Source organism: Hibiscus syriacus, unplaced genomic scaffold (genome assembly GCF_006381635.1).
Source record: "Hibiscus syriacus cultivar Baekdansim isolate YM2019G1 unplaced genomic scaffold, ASM638163v2 tig00116983_pilon, whole genome shotgun sequence".
NCBI classification, from domain to species: domain Eukaryota; kingdom Viridiplantae; phylum Streptophyta; class Magnoliopsida; order Malvales; family Malvaceae; genus Hibiscus; species Hibiscus syriacus.
In genome coordinates this window covers 463,005-476,182 of record NW_024063506.1, presented here as the reverse complement: position 1 = coordinate 476,182, position 13,178 = coordinate 463,005, and the positions used below count along the sequence as shown (strand labels likewise).

General features: G+C 34.5%; 2 protein-coding genes, 1 long non-coding RNA gene and 1 pseudogene across 3 annotated transcripts; 3 read left to right on the top strand and 1 right to left on the bottom strand.

The window, feature by feature from the left end:
- The first annotated feature begins 247 nt into the window (after positions 1-247).
- LOC120192908 (cytokinin riboside 5'-monophosphate phosphoribohydrolase LOG3) lies at positions 248-5,211 on the top strand. Its single transcript, XM_039195593.1, has 8 exons — positions 248-388; positions 781-878; positions 1,041-1,071; positions 1,459-1,558; positions 3,093-3,163; positions 3,267-3,410; positions 3,793-3,881; positions 5,124-5,211. Exons 1-8 carry the CDS (start codon positions 269-271, stop codon positions 5,209-5,211), a joined length of 741 nt encoding a protein of 246 aa, XP_039051524.1. The 5' UTR covers positions 248-268.
- A 612-nt stretch (positions 5,212-5,823) lies between these two features.
- LOC120192907 lies at positions 5,824-8,168 on the top strand (annotated as a pseudogene).
- A 94-nt stretch (positions 8,169-8,262) lies between these two features.
- On the top strand, positions 8,263-8,851 carry LOC120192933. Its single transcript, XR_005522816.1, has 3 exons — positions 8,263-8,498; positions 8,571-8,650; positions 8,791-8,851. It is a non-coding gene; the product is annotated as an uncharacterized LOC120192933 (long non-coding RNA).
- Positions 8,852-9,345: 494 nt separating this feature from the next.
- LOC120192929 (dnaJ protein P58IPK homolog) lies at positions 9,346-12,709 on the bottom strand. The gene is made up of 9 exons (XM_039195603.1): positions 12,475-12,709; positions 11,680-11,845; positions 11,171-11,372; positions 10,928-11,088; positions 10,743-10,836; positions 10,344-10,556; positions 10,136-10,216; positions 9,796-10,014; positions 9,346-9,640 (listed from the first exon to the last, which is right to left on the bottom strand). The coding sequence occupies exons 1-9, from the start codon at positions 12,605-12,607 to the stop codon at positions 9,461-9,463; spliced, it is 1,449 nt and encodes a 482-aa protein (XP_039051534.1). The 5' UTR covers positions 12,608-12,709; the 3' UTR covers positions 9,346-9,460.
- Positions 12,710-13,178: the final 469 nt, after the last annotated feature.

Genomic DNA, 13,178 nt, shown 5'->3' with positions numbered 1-13,178 from the left:
GCGTGCTATGAGGCGCTCACGTGTGGCTAGGTTTTATATAATACGCATGAAGAGAATGCACTCAGTGGTATAGTAGTAATAGCAGTAATCAAACGAAAGAATTTAAAAGTTTTTAAAGCTTTGCGCTACTTTTTGCATTGCTTTTCATATTGATATGTGTACAGATTAGGAGGCAAAGAAACAGGTCAGAAAGAGAGATTCTTCCATTGCTCCTTTATCTGGGATTTGTGAGCCGAAGTATATACATAAGAAAAGAGATTAGCCAAAAATGGAGTTGGAAAGTGAAACACAGCAGTCAAAATTTAGGAGGATTTGTGTGTTTTGTGGAAGTAGCCAAGGCAAAAAGAGTAGCTATCAAGATGCTGCTATTGAGCTTGGGAGGGAATTGGTATTTAACATAAAGCTCTGTTTTTTATCTGCTTTTTACACAAAAATGAGACTTGTTTTGGTGATGGTCTTGTTTTTTACTTACATGGAGGAAAAGGGTTCTGCAAGAAATCTTTCAAAAGTAGCTTAAAGCTATAAACTTTTGTTTCCATCTTGTTGAATACCATTTCCTTGATGTTTGGAACCTGTTTGTAAAATGGTTTAGGGTATCTAGCATTTAAAAGTCCCTCAAGTTTGTAGCTTTCTGCTAGCTTTTTGGTTTCAGGGTAGAAAAGATAGGGCACTGTTTTCCCATGGAATCTTTTTGTGTTGGTAAACTTTTGAATGGACTGTGAAGAAGCATTGGTTTTGTCAAATAAGTTAAATGTAAAGACAAACATGTTTGTTTTACAGGTCTCAAGGAACATTGATTTGGTCTATGGAGGAGGTAGCATAGGTTTGATGGGTTTGGTTTCACAAGCTGTGCATGATGGTGGTCGCCATGTCATTGGGTAATGAAACTAAAAAAACTCCTCGTTTCCCAAGACATTCCAACAAGTTTTAAGAAATACATTTGGTCATTGAAACTGGCTTTTTGTTGCTATTGATAACATGGTCTTCCTTATTACAAAGATATTGTTTTCCATTATACCTGAATTTTTGTCTCTCTGCAGTGTTATTCCCAAGACGCTCATGCCTCGAGAGGTATGTCTGCTTGCTGTAACCAGGGGAAAAAGTCATTAACCTTTCCTTATCCAAGTTAATTAAAAAAAATACAAAAGAAGTGACCTTAGTGGTTATGAGATTATTATTATCTCTTGAAATCTTAAATTAGAGCATGACTTGTGTAGCGATATATGAATGGTATCCACGTTATTACTGGGACAACCGCAACTTTCCACTTTACCACTTTCATTTATGGATACGAGGTGAAATATTAGAGGCTGGGGACATTTCTGAGAGTTGATATCTTTGAATGAAGTCCATTATTCCTGCAACTCTCATCATTGCTTCACTGCACAACACTCAGAAATGATCACTTTCCTCTTTCTCTACAGATTTCAGCCTTACTTTTTGTGTGCCACTTTGCAGTTAACTGGTGAAACAGTAGGGGAAGTGAAAGCTGTTGCTGATATGCATCAAAGGAAGGCAGAAATGGCTAAGCATTCAGATGCTTTTATTGCCTTACCAGGTACACCAAAATAACAAAGCAAATCAACGCAACTTTGAAGATATCAACTGCTTTTAATTTCACCAATTCACCATATCTCATTTTTTGATTCACTGAAAATTAGACCTTTGAGGAACTCTCTTTCCATGATACCTACAATATCGACAGAGCTGAAGCGAATCCTTTTTACCACTTTGAAAAGCCTGCCTTTTCTACTTCTTTTTCAACTCAACTTTAAATTCGCATTATTTCTTACTTAGGAAATTTTAAACAAGAAAAAAGACAAATAGATAAAAGTAATTATACTATAAACGATATTAAATTATTAAAGGATTAAACGATAACATATAAAACTTTATAATTTTAGTTATATATATAATTGTGTCAGATATGAATATAATAACAAAATATATTTCTTCATTAAACAGATGGGGTCATAAATTTTTTATGTTAAATCAAACAAAATTCAGATGACAAATTAAATATATGTAACAAAATATATTTACGTGATGAACCGATAATAGATCTATCATTTTGATTTTGATTTTTAGCAGCATTTTTATCATAGGAATGTTATCTGCCAAAAGAAAAATGAAGGTGAGCCATTAATGAATGGTTAGGTATAGGATTGTTAGAAATGACCATCCAGCTCAGTTGGTAGAGCACAAGGTTCTAAACCTTGAGGTCGTGGGATCAAGTCCCACGGAGGGCATTTCATAATTTGGAGGTCTCCTACGGAAGCTGCTCTCAACCTGATGTTGGGGGCAGCCTACTATCTTACCTCCCCCTTACCCCATACATATGGGAAAAAAGGGACAGCCATTTTTTTTTAGGTATAGGATTGTTACTATTAGCAAAAGTAATAAAAGTAATTTTGAACTCTTATAACTTTATTTGAATAAGTCGTCCTACTTTTTACACACCTTGATGTGTCTTAACATTTTGACTTGTATTTCAGTAAGTCCTTGACCTTTAAATTATACCTAAAGTAAGTTCAAACCTTTAATTTATGTACTTAAATAAACCCTTAATCAACTTTTATTTAGGTACAAGTAAAACCTCATCTGGATAGGAGTTGGTCTACATAAAGCATGCGACTTCAGAGGCTGCTTCTTCTTTAGAAAACTATTATAGGCATACTTTTGTTTTCACAAGGATGAGAGCTATAAATACCCTGTTTTTGGAACGCGGAGAAGAGGGGTGAAGTAAGGACAGACGTAAGACTTTATATTAGATGTCACGTTTATGTTTATAAAATTTTAGGGGATGATACTATGACAACTCATTATGCCTATAATAGTTTAGGCCATTATGCATGCCATAAATGATAAAAATGAAGGCCATCTAATGACAGGCAGTTGAAATGCAGTGTCTTTCTGCCTCTTAATCAAGTTTAGGCATCAATCAAATGTTTTGTACTATTAAGTGAAATCACAATTTCTAAAATGAAAACGCATTGGCTGTTATGTTCCATGTTACCATCTCTTTTGCAGCATCACAAGAGTTTGGTTGCTAACTATAATGGATGAAGAAAACTCATACTAAGTACATGCAGGTGGTTATGGAACTCTTGAAGAACTGCTAGAAGTCATTACCTGGGCTCAGCTCGGAATACACGATAAACCGGTGCTTACTCACTTTTTCGCACACATGATAAACCTATATTACTCGTTCTTGGAGAATCAGCAACATAGTGTCAATAATGCATAGTTTTGCCACATTGTTTCAGGTTGGGTTGCTGAATGTGGATGGATACTACAACTCATTGCTTTCCTTTATGGATAAAGCTGTGGAGGAAGGATTTATTAGTCCAAGTGCACGCCAAATCATTGTATCTGCACCCACTGCAAAGGAGCTAGTAAAAAAATTAGAGGTATACATCAAAGGAACTTAATTCCCTGTGCTATTCCTTCATTAACAACAATGCATATACATAAATATATACAAACATGATACATGTGTGTGTGTATATATATATATATAAATGAGTTCAGATTCATATACACAGTGTAAAACTTTTTTAGTTTTACACAGATTTAAGATCTTTGAATGAGTGAAAATTGACGATTTTTTCAGTAAATATATTTTCATTTCCTATTAATTTCAGCCGTCTATTTCAACTCATCTAACGATCCTATATTTATGTAAAAATAAAAAAAAATACACTCTGTAATTGGATTATATCTTTGTATATACATATATAATAATAACCCTCCAAAAGATGTACTTTGTTTCATGTTTACTTAAAATTATAGGAATATGTTCCCTGCCATGAGAGAGTTGCTTCCAAGTTGAGTTGGGAAATGGAAAAGCTTGGCTACTCCAAAACATGCGATATATCAAGGTATTCTTGAAGAAATACAGATGGTATTTGCAAGAATGTAATTGAGGAAGAAAAACAAAACAAAATTTCCTTCAATGGGGGAATTAATTTGTAAAATACTGCTATTGATCATTATATGAATTTCCACCTTACTCTTTTAGTGGAAAATTAACTCCTTTTACATTGTAAGTTTCTTATTATGTACAGTGCCTTCCATGATGTAGTAATCTGACTTATGACAAGTACCTGACACCTGCTTTCAATGCATGATGGCCTAATGGGATATTAGTATGAAGATATGACCATATAAGATTCTTCAATTACATGAAAAATATAAATAAAAATGTACTTGTATCGAATATATACCCATTTATAACACTTTAAGTCGTTTTTATTAATTTCATAAGAGAAGAAACAAATGCAGGCCTCTAAGTACAAGTCACCTCACTTAGAATATAAATAAAAATGTACTTGTATCAATTATATTTGACATAGGATTACAAACTATTTAAATAAATAAAAGAAGAGACTTTGAGAGATGAGATATGGAATTATTGACCCATTTTCATAGAGTTGTGCATTAGGGTTTAAAAATTTTGGACCGACGGTTGATTAGAATCAGATTCGGGTATGTTAAAGTTTGCTTACACCATGTTCCATTGCCAAAAGGCATATATTATATGGCATTGACACCGTAGATTAAAGATATCATACCTCTTGGATTTTGATCCGACTTATACATTAGCTTAGTATGTTTTATAATTATTTAAATTTATTCTAACTTAAAATATACGTTAAAAAATTGTTTAAATCTATCTATATTTTTAAATAATTAATTCAAACTCATTTTTTGTTTGTTTGTTTTTCTTTATTATTTTAAAAAAAACTTAATTTATTTTTAATATACTAACATTTAATAGTTTTATATAATTTTCATTTTATTAAATTTAATCAAGGGCAGTGGTGATAGCCTCCTTCAGTCATTTCCCTGTCATTTTTATATTTTTATTATTCGATTTTATAAACCTTTAATTATATTTTAATAAATTTAAAATAATTGTTTTCTTTTAGTTCTTTTTCTAATAAATGATACTATAGCTATCAGTGTTTTTTTTGGTCTATGGTTTTTCGAGATTTTATGGTTGATTGCTTTTCCGATGTCTGATTTCTTTGTTCGTTTGTATATGTCATTTTTTTTAGTTCCGGACATATGTGTCTGACGAGACTGTGGTTAAAGGAAGATTTATTTTTCATTTGTTCAAGGTTTTCCTCTTCTATATATGTTGCTTTAGGAAGTCGGAGTGATCCATCTCTATATGTCATTGGTTCAGTTGTTCACGTTCTTGCTTAAATGACTATCAATGATCGATCACCGATATATTTTGTTTATTGTATTTTTCTTATATACATGTGGCAAGACGTTGTTGATGATGTTTTATCTGACCAATGAATATATTACAGTTTTATATTAAAAAAAATACTTTCTCAAATTTTAAATATTACTTTAAAGGTTGAACGAATAATCATCTATGGAATAAATTTATTTTGGAACTAATTCGGAAACTATGTTATTACGTGCTCTTAAATTTGAATGATTTAATTAATTAAAAGACTTATATAAAAATAGGTGTTCAAATTATACTCAAAATTAATCTTAAGGACTTAAAGAATCTTTCGCTTAAAATAAGTATTTACTATTTTCAACATTATACTTTTAGATGTCTATATCGTAATGATCATTAAACTCGATCGTTATTCAACACGAGACACGTTTATAAAATTTTAAAAATTTTATTTAAATTTAAAACTTAATATTATATTTCTTTTACAAAAAGAAAAGCCCGAAACTTTAAAAAATTACCCTAATACCCAAATACCTTAACTCTAACCTTATCTTGCTATTATCATTATCATCGTCATCGTCATCGTTGTCACGCAGTTGATGTTATCGACCAAAGGCCAAATGGAGCATAACCCCCTTCATTCGCATAGCAATCTCTCCCCTCCGCCGCCATTTGTATAGTAATCTCCATTCTCGTTCGTCTGTCCGTGTAAAAATTAAAACCACCCCAAATATGAACGTAACAAGCTTTGAAAGTTGAATCTCCAAGTGTGAACGCGAAACAAACAACCCCCAAAGTTAATCCCCGGTGGCACCATAAAAAAATAATCCCCGACGACAATTAAAGATAAATTTAAGGTCATGATTTAGGGGTTTTGAGATTTGGGAGTTTAGGTCAACGGTAAAAGTGATGATTGGTTAGTGACACGACTAGTGGGTAGACATTCAACAACGACAATAATAACCAACGACGATCAATGACAGTTAAAAAAGGCTTTAATATTAAGGATTTTAATTTTTTCGATGGATTTTTATAATTTCAAAAAATAGGTTTTTTAAAATTAAATATTCTTATTTTTTTAAAATAAATTTTTAAAAACTTTAAACGTGACACGTGCTATTTTCAAAAAAATAGGTATTTTAAAATTAACTATTCTTAATTTATCTTCTGATAGAAGGTAATGTTTCGTTTCGTTTCAATTACCGTTTCATTTGCGTTACAGTTTTACTTAAATTCCATCGGTATATGTTTTATCATTAACTAAAAATAACTGAAAAAGGAGTTATATATATCACAATCTGTACAGCCGTTACCAAAACTAAAAAATAGAATATGCATTTTCTGAGAAATGGGTTGCTGAAACATATAAACAAAGAGGGATGATCCAACGGTGAATTAAACTCATTTCTGACCTTTCCCTGATTAGATTCTGTTCACCCCTCATTTTCAGTGGAGACTCAATTTAATAATCATAATCACAATATAACAATTTCTTTTCTCTAAGCCCAACAATTTCATTTACCATATAACTTTTATAAGCAAAAAAAAAAAAACAGAGTTTCAAATTCCGCAACACTAATTTGGAGATTGAGAAGGCTGCCATCTTAGCACTGGGAGGCTCATCAGCAGATATACAAGAAAAGCCTCGCATCCCGAGGACGTTTTCCCTCTCAAAGCTTTTCGCACCGAGGGCTAAAAATACATTGTCGTTACCAGGTACTCCAACCGCGCAGTCAAACCCGGAGTCCATGCATGGTGGGCAGGTGATTAGCCTACTAAATTCTGCAGCAAGTGTTGAACACATTATTATCGATGCATGGGCTACTACCTCTGTGTCACTGAAGATCCTTAACAACTATTTATGTTGTTGTACTTTTACGAAGCCATCAATTCATCATGCTCATCATATCCATTGGCATTTATATCAATAACTGGTGCATTTATATCTTAGTATCCATGCATTAGCTACAACTGCGCATGTAAATGTTTGCTGCACCTACCAGTTTGAAGAGTTCCTTGACTTTATATACAGAACATAATCCGGGGAACTTAGAATTTCCTTTTAAGACGTGTACATTAATTTGGGAACTTTTGGTGTCAGTATCTCTTCTAAGGATTGCAGTTAAATTTTATGCTTATTGCCTCGATAATTTAATTGCCGCATGAATTTGCATTTCGACCTTTATCCCTGGTGTGTGTCGTACTATTTTCTACATGGTTCTTACAGAATTGCTCACTTTACAGAAAGGAGGCGCTTCCGGACCACCCATCCATCGTTCACATTCAGTGCCTGTGCTCAACGAAGATGGAAGCATAACACAGTTGGATTCTTTAGGCGGTGTATTTCGTGTGATTCCTACAACTCCACAAGCAATCAAGGGAACTGTTGTAACAACATCAAACATAATTACCAACAGTGATACTAGTAATTTTAATCGGCTTGCATCTGCTGGCAAATTCGAATTATTTATTTATAATTATATGTTAGGTTTGGATTGCAATTGGGGTGAACTTTGAATGCTAAGATGGTTTTTTAGCTTCTGATTTCCTTTTTATGCGTGTGATAACCAACCTATGTCTTATGTTAGTCTTATTGTTCAGATGGAAACAATGATGGCGGTGAAGATATTCCCGAAGAAGAAGCTGTTTGACCGAGCTAGGAGAAGGTGCCGAGACCCTCAAGATGGAATGTAGCTGCAAAGGAGAACTTGCCCTTGCGCACCAAGAATGTGCTGTAAAATGGTTTAGCATCAAAGGTAATAAAACTTGTGACGTGTGCAAGCAAGATGTCCGAAACCTGCCTGTCACTCTTTTACGAGGTCAAAATGTTCAAGCTGATAACATGAGAGGAACTGGGGTTGAAGGTCCTAGATACATGCAAGTATACGGTGTCCATCTCTGTGGTTTGCTACAAACAGTAACTGTATTCCTTTTTACTTTCATTTATAACTCCTTCGGAATGTAAAATACTATATTACTTCTCTAGACTGTGGATGTTATGTATTTTGGTTCGACATTACCTTCGAAAATTTCGTAACTTAAAGGTTATTTCAGCAGGGTCTGGCAGGATGTTCCCATTCTTGTCATTGTTAGCATGCTGGCTTACTTTTGTTTTCTTAAGCAGCTGCTGGTAAGTTCAGCTAATATGGAAATGCTTCCTTCCTTACGAGCTTTTACCTGCTACTAAAGTCATTATGTACCCAGGTTTCGAAAATTAAGTCTGGTGCAATTGCCATCTCTCTTCCTCTCTCCTGTATATTGGGTCTACTTGCATCGATGACATTGACAACAATGGGTAACTTTCTTTCGACAGTATCGTTCCTGTGAATTTTATTTCATGTCTTACTGATCCCATTTCTCTTTTCAGTGAGGAGAAAATACGTCTGGATTTATGCTACGACTCAATACGCACTGGTGGTTCTTTCTGCACATCTTTTCTTCTCGTTGGTAAGAGAAATACTCGTTCTCAATAATGCAACTTTTTGAACAGTTAGAATCTAGAAGTCTTTGATTATAGGCTGCATTAGTTAGATATAGAGCTTTCCGTGTAATTGAAAATAAATCCTGGTTTTTTGTATGATCTACAGCTCCACATACAGGCTGTTCTCTCTGTTTGCATTTGTTTGGCTCGGTGGCACAATGTATGGAACCTCTATTATTTACGAAGTTCCGAATTTGTGGAGAAGGCGGCTTGCAGAATCAAGTCAACCACTAAGTTCTCCAGAGGCACCACGGTCGGACCGACCACCAGAAACAGTGCCGCAGACGGATACTCGCACTACTGAAACTGAAATGAGAGCTTTAGAAAGTGGGAATGCCAATTAAATTAAAGTTGTAAAAATGGTATAAGATGAAAACTTTCTGCTGTACAAATACCACCTCATTTTATACAGATGCTTGTCTATTGTTGGTTTTATTAACACTAAATGGAGAAAGCCCCCCCTCTTTTTCTTTTTTTTTGTTAATTTCAGTTCCAAGAATGTGTTTCAATAATCATTCAATTACCATAAATACTGAGATTCTGGAGTGAATCATTGAAGAAAGGCTTAAACTGAAGGCTCCTCAATTTCTTATCATCGACTTATACAAGCTTTAAAATGAAATAAAAATGGAGCAAAACTTTGTGAGGATAAATTGTTCATCTAAGAAACCAATTTTAATGGTATAAGTTACTTGAAAGATGTCAGTCTTCTAGTCATTTTCGTGTTAGGGCTCGAAAACAAAATATGCACTATCATAACCATTTCGCAAAGGTAATCAAAAGTTGAAACCGAAACCGCCGCCGCCGCCAGGAAATCCTCCTTCAAACGTAAATGTGAAATGCTGTCCGCTGCCACCACCACCACCAAATGGGTTGAAACCGCCACCGCCCATACCCATATCTTCAATGTCTTCTCCTCTGTCATACCTTGCTCTCTTTTCCTCGTCTCCAAGAACCTTTAAGCGAAAAGCAACATGTCAGCCGCAGTATGCTATTGACATTTCATTCATTTTATGTAAAATGTATTAATGATCACGAAGTTATATAAAAAAAATTGAAAGTTAAAATCGCATAAAGATGATAAAGAAAGTTCAATAGTAATGCATCATACCTCATATGCAGCAGCTATTTCTCGGAATTGTGCCTCTGCTTCTTCTCTATTATCAACATTCTTATCTGGGTGCCATTGCAAAGCAAGTTTCTTGTATGCACGTTTTATTTCGGCAACCGAAGAAGTCTTTGAAACCCCAAGAACTTTGTACCAGTCTTGGCGTTTGCTTACCTTCAAAGCTTTCTCGGCCCTCATAAGAGCTTCACGGATATTCATATCCTGCGAACGAAGTTTTGGCTCTCATGAATCATGAATTAGAATGCACAACTGATTACTATTTTCCGGGGGAAGAAAATTTTAATAGAGACAAATATCATCTTAAGTAAATACTACGACTAACCTGAGGTGATTTTTCAGATGCTGATTTTAGGTCTTCGACAGCACCTTCCCAGTCCTCTGTTAAAAGCTTAGCCTCACCCCTCTGACACATGCAGATACAGTTAAAAAACAAGAATTATGAAATTATGTTCAACCTATTGAAGTGGCAAGTTATACAAAGCGAATCAAATTATTCAAATCGAATCAAATTATTCAAATCTATTGCAGACCTGTACTAAAGCTTCAATAAGTTCCCCATCAATGTTGAGTGCCTCAGAGCAACTACTTAAAGCATCCTTCCCTCTTCTAAGCTTAACCAAGATCTTACACAATCCAAGGTGAAGATGCACATTATGAGCGAGATGATTTGGGTCCAATGCAAGTGCCGCTTTATAGTCCTCAATTGCCAGGCGCAGCTTACCCTTGTTTACGTTATCTTCGGCCTACACATTCCATGAGTTTGAATATCTTGACAAAATAGGATACATATTGCATGATATGAGCATCTTTTAAGTTTAAAAAACATAAAAATAGGGCCAATGCTAAATTCCCTTGTATCTATAGGGCTACACTGATCTCATACAAGACAAAAAAGGAGGGAGAATTCAAAAGATGCTTGATGGGCTTACACTTTTAGTCTTCTTCAGTAAATTTTTCAATCCAAAATATGCTTTCTTCAGTTCACTGTGCTCTGGATCAAGGCGAAGACCTTTCTGGTAATGCCTGGAAAATTTATTATATATATATATATCACAATTTCGAATGTTACCCAACAGCATCATAATACTTTTTTCCAAGAAAAATGTGAACAAACCTTTGGGCAACATCATGATCTGCTAAATGGTAGTACGCGCGACCACGAAGGAGTAAGGCCTCAAGATCGTTCTCATCTCCCTTGAGAATAAACCCAGTTTCAGATATAACACTAGAATAATCTTTAGCTGCTAATAGCAGCTTCACCTTTAGGACCTTAGCCTACAGCAAATGATTCACATTAGAGTTTATAAAGATCTAAAAAATTCAGAAAAATAAAATGCAAAGTTGAAGTATGTGCTACCTTTGAGCATGCTGGAGAAAAAACTAAGACAACTTTGTCCACATAATCAAGGGCTTTCATATAGTCCTCAGATTCAAGTAAACTGAAAGCTGTTACCAAAGCACTTTGAGCCTGTTGCAACTGGGACAATTCCTTTTCGGCAACAGAATTTCCAGGTTTTTGTTCCAGAAACTTTTTGTAGCTTTTCTCAGATTCCTCATATCTACATTGAAAAAACACCTCATATGATTTTCCAATCAGAAGTTATGGTGAGATGGTGTGAGAGAAAATAATGGAAACAGTTTACTTTGAATGTGCAAGGAACCATAAAATTTACAAAAACATTGGTTCCGCATTTATTTTCGAGATAGTATTAGAAAAATGCCATCAAAGACCTTAGGATATATCAATACAACTATATTTTGTAATAATCGTCATTTTTAAGGAAAAGTGAAAAGGGGAAAAAAGAGTGGTGAATGAAAGATTACAAATATATATGAATATCCAAACTTCCTATTATTCAACAGTACCGGCATAGCTGACGCAGAAGCGATGCTCGGCGTAAATATGCTTCTGAAAGTGCTGGATCTGCCTCAATAGCAGCATTAAGATCATCGAGTGCCTCACTGTAACGCTTCACTTTTATACTCTGTGAAACTCTCTCAAATAACTCAGCAACATTTCCCGTGTTTCCATCTTCACATCCAAGTGGAAATGTTAAGCAAAGAAACAGTGAAGTGTATGCATTTGCTAACCAATAGTTGCAATCAGACTATTAATTAAAACTCCAAGAATACGGATTCTAATATTCAAACAGGATGCACCAGAGAAGCGTAATGGGGCTAAAGACCAAACATGATGATAAACCATAAAAATATGAGAAAACCATCCTTCCTGACCTAATTAAGATCCAAAGTTTGATTTTCATTATGTACGATAACAGGGTTGGACTTTCATAAAATTCACAATTCTACATAAGTTGGATAAATGAAGATGGCAATGCAGAAGAAATTAATAAAGTATAAAATGACTAAATGACTAATTAAATGCAGAAGATATCACTGAAAACAAACAATTCAGATATAAAAACGGACTAGAAATTTTCCCTTTCCCTTTCCCTTTCCCTTCCAAGACTTCAACTTTCTCACAATCTCTGACCCCAAAAACTTCCTTTAACCATAAACAAAACCCAGGTAATCAATCAAATTATACAACCCACATTTACATCAAAACCCCACTAATCTTGTCCAACAAAACCATCTATCAAATCATCAAAAAAGGGAATCCTCCAAAAACACACAGAAATAAATAAATACTTGACTAACCCAAAGCAGAAACGAGCGGCTGAAGAAGCAAAAGCTGACAAATCAATACAAAATTAAGTATAAAAACTGTGTAGACCAATCCTTTCCATGCCATCGAATCAAAGGGCCACCTCAAACTCGAACACTTCAACATTGTTCTTCCTCAGTTTCTACGAATCAATAGATTTACATAGGCATGCCTTCTTTACGTTAATTTGGCAAATTTTTGCTTTGGGGATTTTAGAAAACTCCCAACATTTGTTTGTAAAAAGGAAATTAATGGTTTTATTTTACAAATTTGATCCAAGTCATTCTAGATTTGAAGAAATGCTTAGTGATCCGAGAAATTGTATGTCATTCCACGTTGTTCTAACCAATTGAGAGAACGCACGTGGATTTTTATAGTGTGACCAATGCCTACGTAGGATTTTATAACCAATAGAAGATTGACACATCGTCGAGTATCTTTTTCTGGACTAGGGATTAGGGGTGTAAACGAGTCGAGTCGAGCTCGAATATTGTTGAGGTCGACTCGAAAACTCTGAAATGAAGCTCGACTCAAATTCGAAATCTTGAACTGAAGCTCGTGAGTAGCTCGAAAAGTCTCAAAATGAAAAAAAATCTTAAAACTTAACTCGATTGAAGCCTTAAACTCAAAATCGAACCTGAACCTTAATTACATGAAAATCTTATTGTATCTTTTAAAAAATAAATACATAAATGTT